We start from the raw sequence: 26,571 nt of genomic DNA, 5'->3' as shown, positions 1-26,571 counted from the left end.
GACAGGCGGGTCTGGAATCTGCCTACAAGATCTCCCCAGGAACAATTGAAGCAACAAGAAGATAATAGCGCCTCCGAGCATGCGCAGAGCTCTCACTTCTGAGTAGCCGTAGCCCACCCACAATTACCTGGAATGAAAAAAGGGAATGTTGCCCAGGGCAGAGAGCAAAGCTTTTTCTTTATCAGTGCAGTTTAGAGTCCGCGTTGGAAGCCTTTGGAAAAGTCGGGGTTGAATCAAACCCACACGCCCCATTTGCAAAAGAGGGATGCTAATCCTGGCCTACCTTACAGGGCAGTTGTCAGGGTTGCAACTTGGCTCCACCAGTACTTGTGAAATCTATCCCACTGAGAGACAGATTTATTATTACGGCATTATCCAGAAAAGATACAAACCTTGCCAATAAAACCCATTACATGATAAAATAATCTCTTTGTAAAAAATACCAATAAAATTATATCAATTACAATTAACCTTATTAACACTAGTAACCTTTTCCGAGCGGATTTTAATTGCTGTAGAACAATATTTGGCTACCTGTAAATAACACTGAGAGTCTCCCTCCCATAAGAGGAATTTCATTTTCTCTTCCTCCGGACTGGATTCCATTGTGTTAATGAGAGGAAAAATTAGCTTCTGATGGATTTCCTCGTAATAGATACACCTAAATAGAACATGACTTATACTTTCCATTTCACCTGACCTGCAAGAGCATCCCCACTCAGATCTTGATAACTTCCCATATTTTCCCTCCAGGGTTAGGGCTCTCCTTTGCTTATTTAGCTCTATAACAGACAGACATTCAGCTGGAGCTAGACGACAGCGTGTTCTAATAGGAGATCATTAAACATATTGTGAAAATATGAAACCCATTTGCTGGGAAGAATCTCCCCCACTGTTCTGCAAGGGGTTTGAGGGAAACAAGTCATTCCGTGGACAGTCCGAAACAAGTTACCAATGAGCCATTGTTATAGCCCAGTGAAGGCCGGTCGCCCATTGTATTCGGCGCCAATTCTTTTTTAAGAAACAGCATGAGTTTGTTCATGTACAATATGCCGTCGCCATTCCATGTCCTTATTTTGTGTTTTCCCTGATAAGTTTATAATTCTAAAGCAGCAGTTCCATTTTTAGCGGTAAAGGGAGCTCCGTTCATCCTCCTTGGCACGTTCCCTAAGAAATCATTAAGCAATCAACGGCCCAGCGCTGCAAAGTCCCCGTGGCTGGGAAATTAAAGCGATGATATATTCCTTTTGCACTTAATTTACTTGTAAAAGTCTGGGCAGGTTTTTTTTTTTTTTTTTTTTGGAAGGATATCAGCAACTTCTCTGCAATTGCCTGGGTGGAAGATTGACGTTTGTGGATCCAAAAACTGGCATTTCCCAAACAAATGCCTTAATTGGAGGCGGATCGTCTCCAGGAAGGTCTAGCCAGACGTTCACCAATGTTACTTCATATTCACGGTGCAGCCGAGGGTATTAGACAGCATTTGCGGTAAAATATATTAAACCTCCGGTGATAAAGGAGGGATTGGATAAAAACAGACAGCTGCAATTTTGCTTTTATTGTGCCCCTTCCACGGGCTGAATATTGCTGTCACTCAGAAAAGAATTAGTAAGGCTGTCAATTTCCTAGGGGGTTCGTTACATTTGGACAAGTAATTGGGAAATCACTGTTCATTTCTGTTTAACTTTGTTGATGGGGCAGGCTTTGGTTTTTTTCTTTAAAACTGAATTGCATATCCACTAGGGTTGCCAACCTCCAGGAAGTAGCAGATGTCCTGCTATTACAACTGATCTCCACCCAATAGAGATTAGCTCACCTGGAGAAAATGGCCACTTTGGCAATTGGACTCTATGGCATTGAAGTCCCTCCCCTACCCAAACCCCGCCCTCCTCAGGCTTCGCCCCAAAAACCTCCCACCGGTGGTGAAGAGGGACCTGGCAACCCTAATATCCAAAGGAGGCTAGCAATGGGTCTGATGGGGCGTTTTCTAAAATTTGCAGAGTAGGGTCTCTAATGCCACAATCCACTGACCCCTTGAAGACAGAGATAATTCTGCTTACAGTGGAATCCTAAACATAGGGGGTTACTGCACTTTGTATTTCCAGCGATGTATTAAGAGTTTGAAAATGTTATTAAAAACACCGCTTTAAAAGGGTTTTTGGATACCACGGCTTATAAATGGTTGGAAGACGTCTTCACAGCTAAAGGGGCCAAACAAAGTGCGAACAATATTTTTTATAACGTTTTCAAACTCTTAATACATTGGTGGGAATACAAGTGCGGTAACCCTTATAGTTACACCCTTCTAAGCCCATTGACTTCAATGGATCCAGGAAGAGTGTAGTTGTGTTTGGATTGCACTGCTAACTCACTCCTGTGGAATATGCACTGAGGGGCATATATGTAGGGTTGCTGGGCAATACCTGGAGATTTGGAAAGTGGAGCCTGGGGAGGGCGGGGTTTAGGGAGGGGAGGGAACTCAACAGGGTATAATGCCATAGAGCCTGCCCTCCAAAGCAGCCATTTGGTCCAGGGGAACTGATCTTGGTTGTCTGGAGAGGAGGAGGAGGAGGAGGAGGAGGAGAGTTGGTTTTTATATGCCGACTTTCTCTACTACTTAAGGGAGAATCAAACCAGCTTACAATCACCTTCCCCTCCCCACAACAGACACCCTGTGAGGTGCGTGGGGTTGAGAGAGTGTGACTAGCCCAAGGTCACCCAGCTGACTTCATGTGTAGGAGCGGAGAAACCAATCCAGTTCACCAGATTAGCCTTGGCCGCTCATGTGGAGGAGTGGGGAATCAAACCCGATTCTCCAGATCAGAGTCCACTGCTCCAAACCACCGTTCTTAACCACTGCACCACGCTGGCGTGGTGTAATAGTGGGTGGTGTGATAGTGGGAGGTGTAGTAGTGGGAGATCTTCGGAAAATCTCCAGGTGCCAACTGGAGGTTGGCGACCCTATATATATGTGCAATTAAGACCTCTAATCAAGGATGCCAGTTTGCTCATGTTCCAGAGTTGTAATCTGCTCCTTCATGCCAAATGGTGACGCGATGGACTTTATTAGTGTAAAATATGGCATTATTGTTTTGACGCATTCATTCATTCATTCTCTCTCCAGCTTGCCCAGTTGGCTTCTGGGGTGCTGACTGTTTTCACTCCTGCAGTTGCCACAACAGTGCGACCTGCAGCCCCCACGACGGAGAATGCCGATGCACCCCTGGTTGGACCGGACCTTATTGTGCGCAAAGTAAGAGGATTCGCTTTTGGGAAAGCCGGCTAAAGTAGAAACATGCAAAGCAAATGCTGCCCCCTTGTGCCCAACCCTAGAAATGCAGTCTTATTGTGGGCACGTCTCAAATTTAATCTCTGGGGGAAAGGAACGATTCTTGGTGAAGGAAAGGAGGAGAAATGTAAAACTTGCTTTTATGCTTCTATCAGTTCTATAGGTGCATTTTAATCCCCAGGACTTGTTTTCAAGTCAGATGCAACAGGATTCTGGCAAAGAATAGGGGCTGTGAAGGAAATCCAAGTAAAAATACCAGATATTTGCCCATGCAATTCAAAGAAAATAGACACATTATCTCATAAGATGATAGAATGCCCCCCTGTAAACACCACCGAGATAAATGGGTTACCGCCATATTGGCGAGAATTCCTGCCCCCATAACAAGAGACAAAATAGTCCCCTTTTTGCTGATGGATAGAGATCCAAATATAACATTGGCCGTGGCCAAATATCTCTCCATCACATTTTCCTCTAAGAAATAACTGCTATTTAATAACCTATGGGTCATAGGAGCAAAGAAGGAAAAGGGAAGATCAATTTTTTAAAAAATGTTTAATAAACTGCAACAATTCATGATCAGAATCAGTATACAAAACATAAAGCAGATCAGTTTTCTAAAATTGGAGAACATTTTAGCAGTGGTTTTGTTCTCCTGAATCCTGTGGAGGTGCAGCATTCACAATTAAGGGGTGCTTAATTCACAATAAAAGGAGTGACAGGGATGGTCAGGGGCCTGGAGACCCAGCCCTGCAAAGAAAGGCTGAGGGAGTTGGGACTGTTTCGTCTGGAGAAGAGGAAGTTGAAGGGGGACATGATTGCTCTCTTTAAGTATTTGAAGGGCTGTCACTTAGAGAAGGGCAGGGAGCTGTTCCTATTGGCAGCAGAGAATAGGACTCACAATTATGGGTTTAAATTGCTGGCGAAAAGGTACCAGCTGGATAATAGGGGAAAAAAATTACAGTAAGAATTGTTCAACAGTGGAAACAGCTCCCTAGGGAGGTGGTGAGCTCCCCCTCACTGGCAGTCTTTAAGCAGAGGCTGGACAAGTACTTGTCAGAGATGCTCTAGGCCAAAGCTTCTTAAACTGTGGGTTGCAACCCCATATGGGGTCACGTAACTGAATTTGGGGGTCATGAAAAATTTGGCAACAGTAAAAGGTAAAATTATATGTATACCAAATTATTGTTTTAAAATAGATTTCTTTATGATTTATTATCAGTAAATGTTTTATCTGTATTCCTATTTTATAAACTTATATACCCGGGGTTGCATAAAAATTTCTTAAGTGAAAAGGGGTTGCAAGTGGAAAAAGTTTAAGAAGCCCTGCTCTAGGCTGATCCTGCATTTAGCAGGGGGTTGGACTAGATGGCCTGTATGGCCCCTTCCAACTCTAGGATTCTATGATTCTATAATTTGTGAGTCCACCCTCCTTGTCCTAAAAGCCATTTCCAAAACCTTTACATGCCAGTGAGCTTCAGTGCTTGAAAAAAAATATATATCTGAGTTTCCTTCTGGCTCCCTCTCAGCACCACCCATTATCAATACTCTAAGCGCAATCGTAAGGAGAGTTACTCCAGTCTAAGCCCATTGAAATGAATGGGCTTAGACTGGAGTAACTCTCCTTAGGATTGCACTGTAAATCTCTAACAGTCCCTGTCCCCTATGGCCTTGCAGATCACCTCACTGCAGATCCTGCAAAACACTCCCACCCATGCCACCCCCTTCCTCATATTTGTTATGGGATCTGTCTTGCAGGAGCTTAATAGGATTGGACTGTAAATCACGCAGGCCATTCTGAAAAACATTTCCTTGGCTGTTTTTCTGAATGCTGCGAAGTGAACAGATTTTTCTTCCTTTTTTTTCTTTTTTGACTTTTGATCTTTCCCCCTGCAGGGTGCCCTCCCGCCTTTTACGGCGCCAACTGTGCCAATGTCTGTCAGTGCCAGAACGGAGCGGACTGTGACCATGTTACTGGGCAGTGCACCTGCCGGACTGGGTTTACTGGGAAGCACTGTGAGCAAAGTAAGAAACGGGTCAGGGGGCTGCTGTTCTTCCCAGGGTCGATTTCCTTCTGCAGTTTGTGGGGGATATGATGGGTTGTTTTTTTTTAAAGTCTCTGAAATAGTGCCTTCTAACTGACGTCAAAGTATTTTCCACTACTGAGTGCTTCATTTGAAAGACACAAATATGCTTGACATTCAGGCAGAATTAGATAGAAGAGTAGATCCAGCCATCTCCCAAATAGTCTACCTCCAGTTTAATTTCAGAGGGTCGCCATGTTGTTCTGCAGTAGAACAGCAAGATTTGTGTCCAGGAGCCCCTTAGAGATAAAGAAGATTTTCAGGATATGAACTTTCAAGAGTCAAAGCTCCCTTTGTCAGAGATAGCCACATTGGTCTGGAGTAGAAGAGCTAGATTTGAACCCAGTTGGTCTCTACCAACATGATTTTTGGAGTCTCAAAAGCTCACCCCCCCCCCGAAAATCGTGTTGTTCTTTAAGGTGCTTCTGGACTCAAATCTAGCTGTTCCTCCAACATCTCTTCCACCAACAGAAGATCCACTTAATTTGGAAGAAGCCTCCTTAGGTTGGAGGAAAGTTTCAAACATGAGCCAGAAGGGAAGATGGGGTACAAATATTTCAATAAATAAATAAACTTTGCTTAGTGGAGTGCTAAGATAGGGGCGCGATCCACCCCAGAGAATCCCCTAGGTATTACTTGCTTGGGTATAGCAACTCTTGGGTTGGATGCAGACTAAATTTTCCAACAGCAGAGTAGAACTTTCCTGCCTCCCTGGGGGTAGGAGACCCCTGAGTAATGACAAGGGGGGCTCTGCAGCAGGAACAGGGAATTGATGGCAGTTGCCAATTTCCCATCTGGAACCTTTGCTGCCAAATGGCGGGTTGGATATCAAAACACCCAGGCTCTCCCCTCAAGTTTTCTGGCGTGGTGTAGTGGTTAAGAGTGGTGGTTTGGAGCGGTGGGCTCTGATCTGGAGAACTGGGTTTGATTCCCCACTCCTCCACATGAGTGACTGAGGCTAATCTGGTGAACCGTATTTGTTTCCCCACCTCTACACATGAAGCCAGCTGGGTGACCTTGGGCAAGTTACAGTTCTATTAAGAGCTCTCTCAGCCCCACCTACCTCCCAGGGTGTCTGTTGTGGGGAGGGGAAGGGAAGGTGATTATAAGCCTGTTTGAGTCTTCCTTAAGTGGTAGAGAAAGTCGGCATATAAAAATCAACTCTTCTTCTTCTATTCTTAGGTCTATTTTATGTAGTTAAAATAGTTCTATCCCAACTTTACCTCCTTGGACTCAAGGCGGTGAACATGGTTACAACCAAGTTGCAAAGACGGCAATCATAATCCAGTTAAAATTAAAACCAATTAAAACACACAATTTACAAACTGGTTGCTGTATGCAGGTACCTCGTTTGTTGCACCACTTCTGCATGGATCTGTATGATAACAAAATAACCTGGCAGTTTAAAACAGAACCTAATGTTTATAATTTAGTACATTCATTTTCAAATCAGAATCTACCATGATGCTGGCATTTGAGAGAGCAGCTTAGCTACAATTGACTTTGGGAAAGTCTCTTTCTGTTGGAACAACCACACTTCCTGCCTTGACACTGGCTGAGGTTTATTATAAATGAAATGGGGCGCTTGGCTCATGCGGTCCATAAAATCTTTCCTCCTATCCCACCCACCCCACCACCCACCCCTGGTTGCAAACTCACCAGAGCCACAGCCTTCCCCTCCATTTGTTATTGAGCGTTGCTCAAAGATACATACTACGCTGCTGGCAGATTTATGGTTCTGGGCCATCATAGTAATTGTATGAATAAATTTTGTCACCGGATAGTCAATCATTTGGTCTGTGATCGAAATGCAGAAACTGAATATTGCAAGTCAAGAGGGGGTGGGAGGGAGAGAAACCCACAGAAAATGCCAGATGCTCAATTTAAAATATAATAAAGATAATATTTCTGTGGCGGTCATGGAAAGCGCCGTTAAGTTGCAACCGACTCACTGTGATCCGGTATGGTTTTCAGAGTTACAGATGTTCAGAGTTGGTTTGCCATTGCCTGCTATTGCATAGCAACCTTCGACTTCCTTGGTGGTCTCCCATCCAAGGATTAGTCAGGGCCGGCCCTGCTTAGTTCCTGAGCTCTGACGTTGCTTTTTGTCTCCGTCCTGTTTGTGAGATGCATTAAGCTACCACAACATTCAGAAACCAGTGAGGGAACCAGTGGAAAGCAGTGGCAGACCTACATTTTTGGGACCCTGAAGCTTGAACTGTTATGGGACTCCGTTCACAATCAGCAACAATAGGGTAACATTCAACAATTTCCAAAGGGCCTTGCTGCCCTTGCAAGGACCTCGAGGCCCAAATGGCAGAGAGCAGGGTGGTGGGGTGGAGTCCTTGAAAATGGGCCACACAGTGAGCCCTTTCCCACCAGCAATGAGGTCTGGGTAACCGCTGTTATCTTCTTCAGTGGGGTTGTTCTATGGCAGATGTATTGGTTCATTCCCTAATCGAGAGGTAGAAGGTCATCAGAGGGGGCTCATTAAGATAAAGAGGTGAACATGGGATTTTTTTAATGTTAAAATGCACCAGCGAGACGAGTGCAGCCTGAATTGAGAATTCAGATGTCTTTTTATGGTTCCGATTGGCTCTAGCCTAAGGGCTGAGCTATAGAACTATTAAGTCGTGCACCACCAAAGAATTTGGGGATCCAGCTGCCAAAATATAGGCAATGAATAGATTCTAGCGAGCTCAGCAAGCCCATACAGCTAGGGGTTCGAGCGCTGTGAGCCCCTGAGAAAATTTTGAAATTTGATCAATTACAGGGACATTTTGAGGCCATATGAAATGGGTATTAGAACATATTCTAAGGTAAATATTAAGTACCCATTGGCTTAGGATTCTATCACTAAAATAGCCTTATTTTAATAACAAACACTTTAAAAAACTCCATCGATTTTGTTGAAAAAAATCAGTCATTAAAAAAAAGTTGCTTCAGGGGGCCCCTCCTGGATTAGGGGCCCTGAGGCATAAACTTCATTAGTTTCATGGTACATCTGCCGCTGGTGAAAAGGCAAAACAAGAAAACAACAAAAATACCTCTGTACTAAACAGGGCGCTGGATATGAAAAAAGTACTGGATGCCAAGCAAAATGTCAACTCACCCAAATGTATTGAGATGCTATCCAGGCTCAGTACCTGCAATGGTTCACAATCAAAAATGTGCTCATCAAATCCAAAGAAAGATGTCAATATACATAATGCACAATGCAGTACAAATACAATTCACATAGAAGAATCTACTAAGCAAAGTGTGGATTAATTTCCAATGGAGCACTGTGTGCTGTGGGCCTGTGGTGTGTAAATACTTCTTTTTATTTGAAAGAAGCTTACTGGAAGCAACCAGTGCTCCATTGGACATTAATCCACACTTTACTTAGTAGATTCTTCTATGTGAATTGTATTTGTACTGCACAGTGCATTGTGTATATTGACATCTATCTTTGGATTTGATGAGCACATTTTTGCCTGGTGAAAAGGCAGCATATGAATGTCTTAAATAAATAAGCATTAGGAGTAGTGGACTCGAATCTGGAGAACCGGGTTTGATTCCCCACTTCTCCACATGAAGCCTGCTGGGTGACCTCGGGCCAGTCACAGTTCTCTCTGAACTCTTTCAGCCCCACCGACCTCACAAGGTGCCTGTTGTGGGGAGAGGAAGGGAAGGTGATTGGAAGCGGTTTGAGACTCCTTTCGATAGAGAAAATTGAGGCATGAAAACCAACTTCTCTTCTTCTTCTAAATAATAAATGAAATAAACATGAGGCTCATATCACTCATTGAGCTGAATGTAATATAAAAATTACTCCACGCACGTTTAAAGACAAATTTAGTATATGGTGTTCACGGATTGTATGTGTGTTCACTGCAACTTATAGCCCTGTTAAGTTAGAGTGAACGCATGTACAGTCCATGTACAACGAAAAGTGTGATACAAGCCCTATGTTTATCTGAATACAGGTCCCTGGTTTCACTCGTACAGTGAACTTGCATTGGTTCTTTCGAACAAACGGATACGTGCAAGCAGGATTTACATGTGTTCTCTGTAATATGTGAAGAGGGCTTGTAATCAGAGCTATCATGGAAGAGGTGTGGGGTCTTCGGTATGCAGGAGTGGGGAATTGAGGGTCCATGTTAGCCCCTCTGCTTGGAGGGGATCTGGGGTCTCGGCCATTCCTCTGGCCTTCTGTTTTGCGAGAAAATACTCTGTAAAAATCCTCAGGCTCCAAAGCAAGCCTGGAAACTGCCTTGTCGGAGTGCCATTTTCTACCTTGAGGCATTTTCTACCTTGAAATTGCAGAGTGTCCCCCGGGAACATTTGGCTACGGCTGCCAGCAGCTGTGTGAGTGCATGAACAACGCCACCTGCGACTACGTGACAGGCACCTGTTACTGCAGCCCAGGATTCAAAGGCATCCGGTGTGATCAAGGTGAGGCAAGCTTCTTTCTCCCTTTCTTCTTAAACCGTCCCCCTTTTCACAGTTTACTTGCCAGGATTATCTGTGACTTACGGTCAGGAATGAATTCGCGATTTGCAGGCAAAGGGAGGGAAGAAAATGGCTTCAGAAGATTCCCAGCTTCGCTATACTCTCATGAGAGCTAGAAACTTGGATGCTTTTAAATGGATGCTGGAATTCTCAGCTTCCTGGATTCATGTTGCTTGGCTGGTATTTGCTTGCAGGGCATGTCTGCGGGCAAACAGACTAGGGGTGGCTGGGCGGTTCCTGTTCCAGAATGAGCGATCCAATCCAGAGTTCATTATGGGCAACACTGGACGTGTGAATCTCCCCCAATTGTGGGAACTCCCTCATTCATGCCAAATGCAAGTGGCAGCTGTGTGTGTGAATCCTCTTTGGGGAGGGTGGAATGGACCCCTCTGTTGACGTGATTAGGGATTCCTTTGTGAGCTAGTGCCCCCAGAGAATAAAATCACCAACTCCAGGTAAGCACTTGTTCCATAGACATCCAAAAGCCACACCAGGAGACTTAGTAGTCCAAAAGAGTAGGTTTATTGGTAACATAGGCAAGCAGAGCTTAGAAATCGAAAGGCAGGAATGGGGGGGAAATGGCAAGCACTTGATTATATGAGAACACCAGAAAAGCAGCAGCAATACAGTCTCATGAGATAATCCCAAACAGTCTAGAAACACCAAGGCTCCCACGGGCACCCGCGAGCTTCAAAGGGAACAGGAATGCGAGCGATAGGGAAACAATCCTTGAACGGGAGTCTGTGAGAAAACGAAACTATCTCAGACACAGCGAGCAGGCCTGACAGTTGGGAAGTTCCTGGAGATTTGGGGGTGGGGATGTGACACCATAGAGTCCATCCTCCAAGGCAGCCATTTTCTCTAGAAGAACTGATGTCTGTCTTCTGGAGATCAGTTGTAATTACAGGAGATTGCCAGGCCTCATCTGGAGGTTGGCAACCCTACCACAAAAGGTCACTAGACGGGGTCAAGCAGACTTGCTCTGGGCAAATATTTCCATCCAGCTTGCAAGGAGGTTTGAATAATGATGCCATCCCCCTTCATTCAGAAGAGCAGGGGAGGGAGGGGAAATTTTATATATATGTGTGTGTGAGTGTGTTTTGTGTGTGTTAAGTGCTGTCAAGTCACTTCCAACTCATGGCGATCCTTTTCAGCCTTGCTCAGATCTTGCAAACTGAGGGCCGTGGCTTTCTTTATAGAGTCGATCCATCTCTTGTTGGGTCTTCCTCTTTCCTGCTGCCCTCAACTTTTCCTAGCATGATTGTCTTTTCCCGTGACTGTTGTCTTCTCATAACGTGACAAAAGTACGACAGCCTCAGTTATATATATAATCCTTGTTCCTCGTATATAAATATATATATATATATATTATCCTTGTTCTTGCGAAATGGACTCTGCTGCTCAACTTTAACAGCGCATTGTGAATTATTTTTAACAGCGGCTCTCATGATGGAAGAATTAAATCCCTACACTAAAATTAGCCCCGCACTTGGATCCGAGAGGCATTCGGTCGGAGCAATCATTGGGATTATTCTCCTCCTCCTAATTATTATGGTCTTGCTGGCACTGTTTGTGTGGTATCGACGGAAACAGAAGGAGAAAGGCCACGACATGCCAAGCGTCTCGTACACGCCCGCCATGCGGATGACAAACACCGATTACTCACTTTCTGGTAAGGGCCTCTTTTTGTCATAATGAAATGCAGATCCAAAGTCCTTTGTGCTGGAGGGGAAAGGAAATAAATTATCTTTCTTTTCTGGGCAGTGTGCTAGGTTTTCCCGTGGATATAGCCAATATTCTTCCTAAAGTCTTGTCTTTGATATATAGGAAGGCTGGGGCAGCCAGAACTTACAGATGAGCACAACAAAATATCCCTGATGCAATCCCCTGATAACCAGAGACATTGGTTTTAATTAGGATGTTCCACCACTGAGACCTGCAGTTAACACATCCTCAGTGGGGGATCAATAACCTCACAGCTGCACTTGTATCTCTGACACATGCATAGATACGTTTATGCATTGTCTTGGTAAACTTTATAACTGCAAGATACGTCAGTATTACCACCCCCGGTGAGGGGGCTGAGGTTGAGTCGTGTGCCAATGGCAACTTACTGAGTTCATGGCAGAGGTATGATTCTGGCTCCCAGCTCAGTCTCTTAGCCGCACCCCATGGGGGTGTTCTCTGTATTGCCTTAATAAGGGTGTGTCTGTGAGCCTAACTAATTACAAACTGCTCAAGATCGCCATGGAGACTTGCAGCTACACTGCAATGCCTGGTGGCACCTTGTGAGTAAAAGTGCAGCAGGGCCTGATTTGGATTGGGTCCACTGCACAGGAGAAGGAAGAATTCGTGTCTTCTCCCCTGTGCTGTTTTCCGTAGCTAAAACATCGCACAGTTTGCAGGGAGAAGTGTTATTTGCTCTGTGGGAAGCTTGCAAGTGAAAGCGTTCAGTTGCACACGCTGGCTGCTACAGTACAAATAACTCTCCCCTCTGCAGTCCCCAGGCTGTTTCAGCTGCCAAAAACAGCATGGGAGAGAAGGCAGGGATTCTTCCTCCTGAGCTGTGGTCCTGGTCCGATTCAGGTCTTGCTGCACTTTTACTCACAGGTTGCCATCAGGAACTAGCGGTTACAGAATAGCTGCATGTAGCCGTGGTGAACTCGGGTAGTTTGTCACATCCTGTTCGGCTGGACGGTAAAGATGTGAGCTGGTCTTTAAGCCATGCGGCTTCCCAGGGGACCCTCAACTGTGCACTACTGGGAGGGGGCTGTGAGTTCTCTTGCTAGGGATCCCCTCAGAACTGCAGCTCCCACATTTCCTTGGAGAGTGACCAGATACCCAACTGCATGGAAGGACAAAAGTCAATGCGCTCAGCTTTACAGTTGCCCATGCAGCCTTTTATAGGCATCCCAGAAGAAGCAACAATAAACTGTTGCTATATCCTCCATCGGTAATGGTAGACTGGTCTACCTCTGGCAAAACTGAAGCACTGCTGGGGTAGGATTGGGTCTGTCTGTAATTCCAGTGCTAAAGTACAATAAACTGCCGGCATAGTCCCACACTGGTTAATTCCATCTCTCTCTCTCTCCTGCAAGCGACATCCAACACGCAAAAGTCCTTTCTTCCTTTTGGAGAATTGGCCGTTTAGATGCTGAACCCTGCAGGGATAGAGATCTGTTTCCTGTCTGCACCCAAGGGCCAAACTAGACATGCAGGATTTTAAAGAGTTGGGTCTGGGTTCCTTGCATCTGCATAGCAGCTGGGGGGAATTGATTTTTAAAAAAAGAATGGAGAGGCAAAACAGGCTCGGAACACTGCTCTTTCCTCCCGCCCCCCTACTTGTTTTTCCGTGGCAAAATACCACTGGGGGGTGTTATTCCCCCATTTTTGCTGCTCTATGTGGAGTATTCAGTGCACATAGAGCAGCAAAAATGAGGAAATAGCACCCCCCCACACACACACACACACACACACACACGATATTTCACCGTGGGAAAACTGATTGGGGGGGAAGACAGTGTAAGAGGTCGGACCCCTCCTCCCTCTAAGGGGCATCTTGAAAGCACAGGGGCCAAAGACTGGCTCCCCACAAAATGGATGCCTCTCAGAGGGTTTTGGGATCTATCTTATGTGTCAAGCTTGGGCAGGAAGGTGGTTGGCCGCTGAAATTTTCCCCTGGCTCTAAATTGTGCCTGGACTAGATAATCCCCACTGTGTCACCCGAACTCCGAACAGACCATTATTTACTCTCTCTTCACCCATCCCAGCAATCAATCAGTATTCAAGAGAATAGTCCAGGCATTTTCTTGGGTCCCGAAGACTCATCAAGCCTCTCCCATCTTTTTGCTCGAACCCTGGAAAAGCAATCAATTCTTTGTCTCTGGCTTTCCTGCCAGCTTACCTCATGCTGCCTCAAGACCCATTTTGGGGTACAAATATAGATTCTTTGGCCATTCATAGTGTGTGTGTGTGTGTGTGTTCTGGATCTGTGTGTGCACCCCCACTTGCTCTTCCTTTTGCTCCCGGAAACACTGGTCATTTTCCTCTTCAGTGCTGCTTTCCCTGGATGTCCCTTCAAGACTGGTAACTATCGCCCATCCCTGAAACCCTATCCAACTTCCTCTCTTTTCTCTTAGTCAGCTCTTGTATGCTTTGTGTGTGTACATTCATTGAAATATATTTCTTGTTTTATTATTTTTATTCTGTAATAAAAATCCATTTAATTGTACAACTGCTTGCTCATTTGAGAGTTTTCACCCAGCACTATCCTGGTATACCTAGGTTATCAATCCCGGTTACCCCCTCTCACTCTCTGTCTCCCCAACTAATTCCCCCAACCAAAGCAGGGACTGCCTATTTAGGGTAACAGCAGGACTCCTGGTATTTTTGACAGCCAGTTCTCAGCTGCTGTGTGACTGTTGGGAACTGAACTTGAATCTGCGGAACCTGGGCCAACCCCTTTCAAAACCTGCCTGTCTAATTTTGGCCCTTTGATTCTGGTCCACTATGAGATTCCCCAGATAGCCACATTGGAAGTGTACTCAGGGATATGGTGCCACGGGGCCACCTTGCCAAGTAGTCAACCCACCCTCTGCAATGGACTGTTGTTTTGGGTTCCAGCCCTTCCTTCTTTTCTTTTGCCCAGGTTGGCAGCTGGAAGGAATCAAGGGTATCCCTTAGGGCAGAAGTTCCCAAACTGTGCTCCGTGGAGCACCTGGTGCTCCACGAAACAGCTCCTAGTGCTCCACAAAGAGATTGGAAAGAAAAATGCTGCTGTCATTTGATTTAGTATATAGGTGCTAGGATAAAAGTAGTGCTCCGTTATGAATTTCTCTCCTGAAAAGTGCTCCATGACTCAAAAAGTTTGGGAACCTCTGCCTTAGGGGACTGACTTTGGCTTCTGTGCATCCATTTGTTGACACCCCCTCTAAGTAAAGCGAATCACCAGTTTGGTTAGTTGAATTGTATTTTCTTGTGTTTTGTTCCTTGCTGTCTGCAAGGATAGTGTGTCTTAACGCCCCACCCCCCCAAAAAAAGAGCTCGTTGCAAAGCAGAAACATGGGTTTCTTTCCTGTATGCACATCTCAAATTCAGTTCCAGTATCTCAGGGCTCAGGGTTCATTAAAGAAGCGAGAGAAACCGCATATTCCACTAATTTGTTCAATAAAATTGTGAGCTCAATGGAACCACCAGGACTAATCCAAACTGGATGGTCAGTCTCCTGAGGAAGACAGGGAACCGTAGGCTTTAACTTCTCTCCCTTTGCCAGCTTTGGCCTGTTTTCAACTTGTGCATTTTCTAATGCGCTTCCGTTTTTATTTTTTGTTTATGTACTGGTACCAGCCTCCCTTTAGAGAAATTACTTTAGAACTGGGAACATCGGTTGGGTTTGCATTTAATTTTATTGGCAACCGGCACTGAATGGCCCTGCTGGAACATAGAAAACCCCGAAGCTGGTCAGGGGTAAATCTTCCTTAATGGGAGATTTAATGCCAAATGGGAGCATGTTGTGAGCTCTAGTCCTGTGATAATCCCATAAACAGACTTCAGCAGACGGGCAGTCCAAAGAAAGCTGATTTATTAGAAAAATCCACAGGTAGCAGAAGCCAGGAGTCAAATGGACACTAGTAAAAGCTATGGGTACAGTACAGGGCATATATAGAAGAGCAAAGGGCAAATCTGGGTAGATCTGGATACCATGGCAGCCCCCCTCCCTGGAGCTGTCAGGGTGCTATGAGCGTTCCCACAGCAAGGAGTCTAAACACACTGTTCACAAGGCACGAAGCTGGCCTTGGCCAGCACCTGGGGAAACCACAACATTCCTTTCTCAGGCCCATGCCTGACACATGTCCGGGAAGAACTCCCAGGCAGAAGGAGCTGCTAGGGCTGGGTGGGAGATTTCTGGACAAGGAGAGTAAATTAGGAGCTCCATCTTCATTGCAAATAGTTTTCTTTTCCTGCTGCCAGTTCTTCTCTAGAGATGGGTAAAAGGGAGCTCTGATGCTAGAAAGGGGGGCCCTTTTCCCACCTGCAAATGTGTTCCTGTAGAAGGGGAAACGTGGGGTGGCTTTTCTGTGCAAAGACAGGTCCTCACTTAGCAAAATATCTGTCATTGTGACAGGAAGGAAAAGCTTGTACCAGGCGAAGACCTCATCTGCACAGCGACCCATCCCCAACTTCTGATTCTTGTTTTTTTTAAGGCCATGATCCTTCACAGGAACAATTTACAAGTCTAGGGAGGGCATCGAGAATTTGGAGGGGGCAAATGGGAAATTTTGGACAGCCCCTTCACCCTACTTTCAGAGGAGGGGGTCATGGCTCAGTGGCATATCATCTGCATTACATGCAGAAGGTCCCAGGTTCAATCACCGTCATCTCCAGGTGATGGGAAAGACCTCTGCTTGAGGCCCTGGAGAACAGCTGCCAGTCTGAGCACGCAATTCTGACCTGATGGACCAACCATCTAATTCAGTATACGACAGGTGTATGTGTGAAAGTTCCATTCGGGGAGGGGCCACGGTTGAGTGGTGGAGCATCTGCTTGGCGTGCAGAAGGTCCCAGGTTCAATCCCCGGCATCGCCAGTTAAAGGGATCCGGTAACAGGTGATGGGAAAGACCTCTGCCTTGAAACCCTGGAGAGCCACTGCCAAGTATGATTAGACAGTACTGAATTCAACAGACCAAGGGTCTGATTCAGTATAAGGCAGCTTTGTGTGTCGATGTGTGTCTTCTTACAGGAAGTGGAGGAGAGTCCTTTCCTATTGCTCACCCCACCCTGAAGATAAAAACCCAGATTTCTCCCCCAGACTCTTATAAAAGTGGCCCATAGCAAAGAGGAATCAAAACTAACATTAAGGAGTCAGCTGACGGCCTCCAGGGTCGCCCAGGGATGCCCGAGACAGAATCATAGACTCATAGAGTTGGAAGGGACCACCAAGGTCATCTAGTCCAACCCCCTGCACAATGCAGGAAATTCACAACTACCTCCCCACCCCACACCCCCAGTGACCCCTACATGCCCGTGTATCACATGCATGCATCATAAACATAGCTATATAAGTAAAGCTGCCTTGTCCAGAATTCTGTTCAGATACCCTAATTTTTTACTCGTTTCCATATAATGAGCCTCTTTGCCCCCTTGGATCCTCCCGGGGGTCACCCCCGGTTGGGCCCTGCCTTCACACAGTCTGTTTGGCCACAGGGGGTGCCCATGTTTTTTCAGTGGCAGCTGCAGCCTTCCGGAACATCCTTACCAAGGAGGTGCAGATGGCCCTTAAGATGGCTGCCTTGCAGGGTACGTCATAAGAAGCATATTGTTTGGAAGGAAAGTTGTATGGTTGTGTCCCTCTTTTCTTTTTTAATTAACTGTCTGTTGACTGTGAGCCATCATAGTCAGTAAGAAAGACAGCATATAAATATTTTAATTGCTAAATAAATTGGAAGGCATTTGATGTTAATATTATGCACTTGGAAGGCAGGTGGTAGTGGATTAGAGGTTACAAGGCACTAGAATATGGCACTCACATATAGAAGAAGAAGAAGAGTTGGTTTTTATACCCCGCTTTCCTCTACCATAAGGAGTCTCAAAGCGGCTTACAATCACTTTCCCTTCCCCTCTCCACAACAGGCACCTTGTGAGGTAGGTGGGGCTGAGTGAGTTCGGAGAGAAGGTCACCCAGCTGGCTTCATGTGGAGGAGTGGGGAATCAAACCCAGTGCTCCAGATCAGAGTCCACCACTCTTAACCGCTACACCACGCTGATTATGTAATCTTCCCTTTCATTTCTTACCTGTCTTTTCCATGCAACAGCCTCAAAAGGTGATTCAATTTTTAACGATAGGGAAGCAAGGCTTAATACAGGTCCATGCAATGTCCGATAAGTGGAGCTGAGATGTATTGCTTTGTCAAAATCCCACGCTCTGTCTTGTCAGCACGGTGTAGTGGTTAAGAGTGGTGGTTTGGAGCGGTGGACTCTGATCTGGAGAACCGGGTTTGATTCCCCATTCCTCCACATGGGTGTCAGGCCTGCCCTCCTCTCTCAGTGTTTTGTCTTCTCGCAGATGCTTTGCTCAAGGATTGTTTATCTAACCGTTGCATTCCTCTCCAGCCTTTGATGCCCGTGGGAGACAGGCACCGTTAGCCTGGGGTTGCCATGTCAACCTGTACTATCTGATATGACCTTTATGACCACTATTCCTGCATATATTCGTGGGACTGCCCCCGACCACAACCACGGTAGCCGATTTAATGCAACTATTAACCCCGACGTTCAGGGATGGTGCAGCTGCTCTAGCCGTCCAGGTTCAACCACTGCTTGTTGGGGACTCTGCCCCACTCCTCACTCTTCTAGAGCAAGAGGCCCTTCCGATCGTCACCACGACCGCCACCTTAAAGCTCGAAGCCGACCAGGCACTCGCAGACCAAAAGAAGGCCTAGGAGCAGTTACAAGCGGCGGATGCGGCAGCGGCCAAGGCTCAGGCCGAAAAGGAGCAGCAATTGGCCGCCGACCGAGCGCGAGCGGCCGCTGACGGACGTCCTAAAGACACTGTGGGATTTGGGCTTTCATTTGGGGCCACATTTTCCCCGGCTTTTGCCCCATCTCGCACCACGCAACGCGCACGGCGCCTTGCAGAACGTCTGCCAGAATCAGACTACTCTGAAGAGGACGATCTGTATGGTGACGGATCCCACTGGGCTACCGACCTTCGAGTCAGCCAATCCAGGCGCACCGGGAGAGTCAGTGACGACATGCATCTTTTGTGGAGCCAAAACCGGGACTTGACTGACCGAGTAGCTTGGCTACAAGACCAAATGGAGCAACTACTCCGTGAAAATGAACATTTGCACCGTGCTCAAACCCCCCCAGCCTCACCGGTTCCAACCCAACCATCTCAGCCGGCTTCACAGCCACAAGTTCCACCACAGAAACCTCCACTTGTACCGCCCCCGGGGGCGCCCGCCGTACCGCCTGCTGGGGCACCCGTTTTGCCACCGCCTCCAGGGGCACCAGCTCTACCGCTTCCAGGACAACCGCCGGCACTACCCCTAGCGCCCCCTATTCAGTGGAAGCAACCACGATTAAAAATCACTTATGATGGCTCGGTTGATGCTTTGCCCTGTTTCTTACATCATGTGGATAGTTACATGAGGGAACAAGGACAATACTTCCCCACCGAGGACAGCCGAGTTCGATTCGTTGCCTCTCTGTTGACGGGGAAAGCGGTCGACTGGATGGTCCTCCAGTTTGACACTCGGGCCCGATCCATACGCTCCCTCAACAATTTCATGTTTGCCCTGCAGAGGCGGTTCGAGCACCCCTTCTTGAGAGAAAGGGCCAAAGCCGAACTCCTGCAACTCCGACAAGGCTCTACTCCCGTTTGAGAATTCGCAGATGAGTTCCAACGACTTGCCAGTAAAATTGTGGATTGGCCTGAAGCCACCCGAATACACTATTTCCGGGGAACTCTACACCAGGGTATCTTGAACTGGGCGTACATGCAACGAGACCCCGACACCCTGGAAGATTGGATTTTACTGGCGGAGGAGGTGGAAAGCCGCCGCCAGTTTATATCTCTGGTCCGGCGTCGGATCAGAGAGGGGAGCAGTCTCCAAAAACCTTCTTCTAAAGCTTCAACCCCCGCCCTGCGGAGACCAACACGGCCCGTGCAAGACCCCGAATCCCGGTTCCAGAGGGGAGCCTCTCTCGTTTGCGGCGATATGGGCCACTTTGCGTCTGCCTGTCTGCGCCGTCCGGACCTCACACTTCCTCCCCGAACAGGCGGACTGCCGCGGAGGCTACCTCAATGCAGAGGCACCTCGGCCACCCGTAGCGCTGCTCCGGGACGACACGCACCCTCTGCACTCCACGTCGGAGAAGCTCCCAGTGAACCTACGTCTACCGACCCACCGGGGTCTTGGATTACAAGTGCCCCATTGGGGGACAGTTCTCCTTCCTCGGATGAGGATCACACCTGGAATCCCCCCGTGCTCAATCTGGAATCTCCTCTCGATCTGTCAAAAAACGGGCAGGGTCTGCGGTGAGCGGAGCGACACCGCAGACCCCTGCAGCTTCTCCTGCAAAGCCCAAGGCTCCTGTTATGGTGAGTGAAGTTGAAAATACTGTATATGTGGATGCGGTGTTACAACACTACAAAAGAGGCCCCCAGTTACATGTCAAAGCACTCATAGACTCTGGCTGTGGGCGCTCCCTAATCAATGAAGCCACTTTTAATGCGCTTAAAGTCAAATCAGAGACACTGCCGGATCCCATCCAGTTCACCCAAATGGACGGCATTAGCTTTAGGGGAGGCCCAGTGGACCGTCGCACTCGCTGCATGACGATGGGTATTGGCTCTCATTGGGAACAAATCAACTTTGCCATAGCCCCTAATCAGGTACGAAGTCATATTGGGAATAAACTGGCTCAAGGGGCACAGCCCTTCTATAGACTGGAAGGCTGATACTATTTCGTTTTCTGATCCTGCCTGCGCCCAACACTGCCACAAAGTCGCTGTTGTCCTTCCAACAGCCTCAGCTTTGGTCTCTGACGCCCCCCCTTCTTCTTTACTACCCGTTGAATATCAAGACTTTGCAGATGTTTTTGATGCTAAAGAATGCGATGCACTACCCCCCCCACCACAGAACGGACTGCGCCATTGAAGTGGTGGGGGATGGTAAGCTTCCAAAGAGTAAAATCTACCCCATGAGCGCTGCTGAACGCACTGTATTGCGGGACTTTTTAGACAAAAATGTCACTTGTGGGTTCATACGACCATCTTCCGCCCCTAACTCAGCCCCTGCTTTCTTTGTCCACAAAAAAACAGGTGATTTACGCTTATGCATAGATTTTCAGAAACTCAACGCAATTACTCAAACCAATGCTTACCCCATTCCTTTGATTTCGGACATCTTAGGGCAACTAAAAGAGGGGCACATTTTCACTAAACTGGACTTAGTCGAAGCTTATTATCGAGTCAGAATTCGTGACAGAGATGAACCCCTCACTGCCTTTTCCAGCTGTTTTGGTATGTTTGAATTTCTTGTGATGCCATTCGGATTACAGGGGGCTCCGGGGGTCTTCATGCAATTTATTAATGAAATCCTACATGACTTGTTATACCGAGGCGTGGTGGTTTATCTGGATGATATCCTTATCTATTCCAAATCAATGGACGAGCATGTTGCTCTAGTGAGGGAGGTGTTACAACGCCTCAGAGACAACCACCTCTATGCTAAAGCATCCAAATGTGAGTTCCACCAAGCACAATTGACATTTTTGGGTTACATTATATCGCACCAAGGTCTCACCATGGACCCCGCAAAGGTACAGTCTGTAATCGATTGGGATCCACCCTCTACCCTCAAACAAGTGCAGCAATTTCTCGGCTTTGCCAACTTTTATCGAGGGTTCATTCCCAGTTTTGCTCAAGTAGCACACCCAATCACTGACCTACTTAAGACTAAGGGAAAGGGGACTTCAGCCACGTTACCCACAGCAAAAATCCAATGGACTCCCCAGTGCCAGACCGCTTTCCAAACCCTTAAGCAACTGTTCACCTCCGAACCTGTGCTAAAGCATCCTGATCCTGAACACATGTTTATAGTGCAAGTAGACGCTTCCGACGTGGCCATGGGAGGTGCTCTTTTGCAGCAGGGTACAGATGGTTTGTTGCACCCCTGCGCTTATTTTTCAAAAAAATTCACGCACTCACAACTGAACTGGCCCATTTGGGAAAAGGAGGCAGCTGCTGTCTACCATGCCCTCACTATTTGGAGGCAGTTCCTGGAAGGTTCCAAGGTCCCCTTTGAGGTCTGGACCGATCACAAAAACCTGGAAGCGCTAACTGGGACCGTAAACTGTCTGCGAAACAACTACGCTGGGCTGACTTCTTCGCTCAATTCCGTTTCGTGCTCAAGCATGTCCCTGGAAAACAAAATGTACTGGCGGATGCCCTATCTCGCCTTCCCCAATATCCTACCAAAGTAGACCGCCTCACCGAGTCGCTCTTCTCCCCTGCTCACAAGGAGGTACTCCCTATGCTGGCGGTCCAAACCAAGTCCCAGACCCAATTCCACTCCCGTTCTGAACCGGTCGACATGGATGCTCGAGGGGGGGAAACTGCCACCCAGAACTCAAGATTGACTCCCTTGCCTGCTCCATCTGCTCCTCCGGCACCCAGGCATCAGGATGAGCTAGTTGTGCGACCCCCCTCCAGTTTCCTCTCCAACTCAGCCTGGCCATGTCCCGCCCACCTCTCAGGGTAAGATGGATCTGCCTGTCTCTTTCCTAGACTCTCTTCATTCCCACTGCCAAGCAGAACATTCTGCTCAAACACTTCCCACTTCTCTGCTGCAACGGGGTGATTATTGGTACAGAGACTCCAAACTGTATGTACCTAAGTGGTTGCGAAGGGAGGTCCTGCAACTCGCTCATGGGGCCAAAACTGCGGGGGGCACTTTGGTTTTTTGAAAACGCTTTACTTATTACGCAGGCAGTTTTGCTGGGCGGGCATGCTTGCCGATGTGGACTCGTTCATCCGCAGTTGCCCGATATGTGCCACTGTTAAACGGTCCCAAGGGAAACCCTCTGGTCTATTGCAGCCGTTAGAAACCCCTCCAGACCTTGGGAGGTAATTGCTATGGATTTTATGACTGATCTCCCTCTCAGCGAGGGGAAAACTGTGTTATGGGTTATTACCGACCTGTTTTCAAAACAGGTGCATCTCGTCCCGTGCGCAGGTATCCCATCCGCCCCAAAACTGGCCCGCCTCTTCGTGTCACATGTCTTCCGACTACATTCCTTTCCGCGCAAGATTGTGAGCAACCGCGGAAGTAGCTACGTGGCAAAGTTTTGGAAAGCTTTCCTTAAACTGGTGGGGGTGGAACAGGGTCTGTCTAGTGCTTTCCATCCTCAAATGGATGGGCAAACTGAAAGTGTTAATGCTGTACTGGAATGTTATCTTCGTTTCTATGTTAATTACCACCAAGATGATTGGGTTGAGTTGCTACCTTTTGCTAAGTATGCTTATAACAATGTTGTACATCAATCCACAGGTTTTAGCCCGTTTCAAGCTGTGTATGGCCAGGACTTCAGTCCTATTGGCCATGTCGATGTTTCGGGGAGTGGGGCGGCGAAGACGTGACGACCTGGGTGCATGCAATTCAAACCACCTGGCCCTGGCTGGTAAAAAACCTTGAGCGGGCTAAACATAAATACAAAGCTCAAGCTGACAATCACCGAGCTCCCAGCCAGGACTTTAACGTGGGTGATTTGGTCTACCTATCCACCAGGAATCTCTGATCCACCTGTCCGTGTGGGAAACTCAGTGCCAAATACGTGGGCCCCTACCCCATTTCTCGAATCATTAACCCTGTAACTGTAGAACTCTCCCTGCCAAAGGCACTAACACCGTTTTCCATGTCTCCTAAAACCACATGTTTCCTCCCCTGAGTGGCATTCTGAACCTCTTCCTGACCAACCAGTGATGGGGGGGGGGAGGAGCATTTCAAAGTTGCCAAAATCCTGGACTCCCGTATTCTTCATGGCTCCCTCCAATATCTTGTTCACTGGAAACACTTCCCCCCTGCCTATGATGAATGGGTTCGCTCATGCGACGTCTCCGCCCCTCGCCTGGTACGCGCCTTCCATACCGCCTACCCCCACAAGCCAGCCCCCTGACAAGGCGGGAGGGGGCCCTGAGGGGAGCAGAATGTCAGGCCTGCTCTCCTCTCTCAGTGTTTTGTCTTCTTGCAGATGCTTTGCTCAAGGATTGTTTATCTAACCATTGCATTCCTCTCCAGCCTTTGATGCCCATGGGAGCCTGGCACCGTTAGCCTGGGGTTGCCATGTCAACCTGTACTATCTGATATGACCTTTATGACCACTATTCCTCCATATATTCTGCTGTATATCCTTGCCCCCCCAATTCTGCCTTTTTACTTCTGCAAGCTCTGAATACCTGTATGTTTTCTAATAAAGTCAACCCTTTTTGGACTACCTGTCTGCGGATGTTGCTTTAAGGAGTACTATGGGGACAAGTGCTTACAATGGGCTAATCTGGTGAACTGGATTTGTTTCCCCACTCCTACACATGAAGCCAACTGGGTGACCTTGGGCTAGTCACAGCTCTCTTAGAGCTCTCTCAGCCTCACCTCCCTCACAGGGTTTCTGTTGTGGGGAGGGGAAGGAAAGGTGATTGTAAGCCGGTTTGATTCTTCCTTAAGTGGTTGAGAAAGTCGCCATATAAAAACCAACTCTTCTTCTCTCTTATTCTTTTGCCACATTAACAGTTTAGGGAATAGCCGTCATTTGAGAGACCTTGGTTCAAACCCCAGACTAGGGTAGTATTACTGAAGCAGCAGACTGAGCATGAGGTGGCTTGAAGAGATGATTCTAGTGGGTGGGTTTGGTGGCACTACTGCTTGCGTTTCTTGGTAGCATCCAAACATGCCATTGAGACATCTGGTAGCATAGAAACATGCTGCTGAGATGTCCAGTAGCATAGAAACGTGCCGCTGAGACATCCGGAAGCACCAAGATGTGCTGCTGCATTTTCCAGTTCCGTTACCAACACTGTAATATTTCTAGACTGAGGCTTTAATTAACTCAAGGTAAACGAGAGAGCTCTTCATTTACTTGCCCTTGCTTTCAAAAGTAACTTGCCTTTCTTTGTAACTCTGGCAGTCTGCAAGTAGCTTAGCTGCTAAATTGAGGTGGTTTAAATCTTCTGAACAAAATGTTGCTATTTTGATCTCAGTGTTGTTGGTGTTGTTGATTTTTTAAGGGTAAAACTAGTTGAGTGCCCTCAACCATTTAACAACACAGTTTCACTTTCCTTAAATTGGAGTCCTCACGATTGGGTAGTCCTGGACTTTTGCCAAGGATACTGCTATGAGGTCCGTGACTGATTCCCCCATGGCGTAAAAATAAGGATCCTTCCGTGAGGACTGCGCAACACAGAATGTTGCTTCTCACCCTGCTAGGTGCCATGTGTCTCTTGACCGGTCAACCTGAGGAACGGGCACTGAGGTCCTGCTTTTTTCAGTCTCCCTCCGTCCTTCCTTGTATGGAACCCAACAAGGGTCGCTCAAACTGCTTGCCAAAAAATAAAAAATAAAAAGCTAACGTTGTTAGTCTTTAAGTTGCCTCCGGACTTGGCGTTTTCCTTTTGTTTCCCTGTTCCTCTTCAGGGAGAGAGAGGAAGGAGACGAGATCGTAACAGTCAAAAGCTAGCTGCACTCGGGATTGTGTGTTGTTTAGAGGGCCCTGTTTATAACTTGATCACTTTGCTTTGTATTGAATTGTTAAGTTCAGTGCCTGAAGAGCCAGCGTGGCATAGTGGTTAAGAGCCGTGGCTTGGAGCGGTGGACTCTGATCTGGAGAGCCGGGTTTGATCCCCCACTCCTCCACATGAGCGGCGGAGGCTAATCTGGGGAACTGGATTTGTTTCCCCATTCCTCCACATGAAGCCAGCTGGGTGACCTTGGGCTAGTCACACTCTCTCAGCCCCACCTACCTCAAAAGGTGTCTGTTGTGGGGAAGGGAAGGGAAAGATTATTGTAAACCGGTTTGATTCTTCCTTAAGTGGTAGAGAAAGTTGGCATATAAAAAAGCAACTCTTCTTCTTCTTCCCGCAAGAGTTGCCACAGGAAGCCATAGAGGGGGCCAGGCAAGACAGGCCAATTTTGGCTGCATTTGTTTTCTTTTTTTTTTAATTTTTAATTTTTGATTTAAAGTCGCCATATAAAAAAATGCAGAATTGTGTGTGGGGGGTCATTGGTGTGACCGTGAGGGGGCGGGGCAATGTGTGTGTGGGGGGGATGCCTCTTTCTAGCCCAGTGGTTCCCAACCTTTTTTTGACCAGGGACCACTAGGACTTTTTTGTTTGGTGCAGGGACCCCAAGGTTCAAAATATAAATTCTGAGAATTTGAAAATAAACTTTTCTTTCTTTTTTTAAAGTTTTTATTTTTGATTTAAAGTCGCCATATAAAAAAATGCAGAATTGTGTGTGGGGGGGTCATTGGTGTGACCGTGAGGGGGCGGGGCAATGTGTGTGTGTGGGGGGGTGCCTCTTTCTAGCCCAGTGGTTCCCAACCTTTTTTTGACTAGGGACCACTAGGACTTTTTTGTTTGGTGCAGGGACCCCAAGGTTCAAAATAAAAATTCTGAGAATTTGAAAATAAACTTTAATCATAACTGTTAGTTAAACATTAAACTTAGAATAATATTTGAATATATATTTTTATAATAGAGAACTTTTAATTTGTAAATCAATGTGATTTTTGAGCTTGCATCCTTTTTACAAGCTGGGCAATTCTGGGGCTAATACTGTTGCTCAGAGCTACACGAATATCATCACTTGCTTCCAACCGATTTCTTGTCGTGTTCTTAATTATAAGCAAAGCAGAAAACCCTTGTTCGCATAAATAAGTTGTGGAGAAGAGCATAAGATATCGCAAGGCGAATCCCCGAACTGTAGCATATGAAATTGCTTTTTTACACCAGAACTCTTCAAGAGAAACTGATTCAAACTCATCCTTACAGTGCCTATCATTTTGGAATTTTGATTTAAGTACAGGATACAGAAAGGGGAAAAAGGGAAGTGATATGGGGAATCTGTCTGATGTAGACAAACACATTTTTTGGTCTGATAAGTTCGAAAAGCATTTTACATTTTCAGACTGTAGTTACCAAGCATTTT

The 26,571-nt window shown here is 46.9% G+C and overlaps 1 protein-coding gene across 1 annotated transcript in view; it reads left to right on the top strand.

Annotated features, from left to right (window-relative positions):
* The window catches only part of MEGF11 (multiple EGF like domains 11), a 385,704-nt gene that overhangs the window by 330,486 nt on the left and 28,647 nt on the right, over positions 1-26,571 (top strand). The window contains exons 17-20 of the mRNA XM_056865833.1: positions 3,125-3,253; positions 5,186-5,314; positions 9,682-9,810; positions 11,306-11,539. Of these exons, the coding sequence (XP_056721811.1) occupies positions 3,125-3,253; positions 5,186-5,314; positions 9,682-9,810; positions 11,306-11,539 (621 nt within the window). The remainder of the gene's footprint in view (positions 1-3,124; positions 3,254-5,185; positions 5,315-9,681; positions 9,811-11,305; positions 11,540-26,571) is intronic.

The sequence above is a fragment of the Euleptes europaea genome, chromosome 20 (assembly GCF_029931775.1).
Source record: "Euleptes europaea isolate rEulEur1 chromosome 20, rEulEur1.hap1, whole genome shotgun sequence".
Classification (NCBI taxonomy): domain Eukaryota; kingdom Metazoa; phylum Chordata; class Lepidosauria; order Squamata; family Sphaerodactylidae; genus Euleptes; species Euleptes europaea.
Note: the sequence above shows the minus strand (reverse complement) of the source record. Positions and strands in the feature narration are given on the sequence as shown.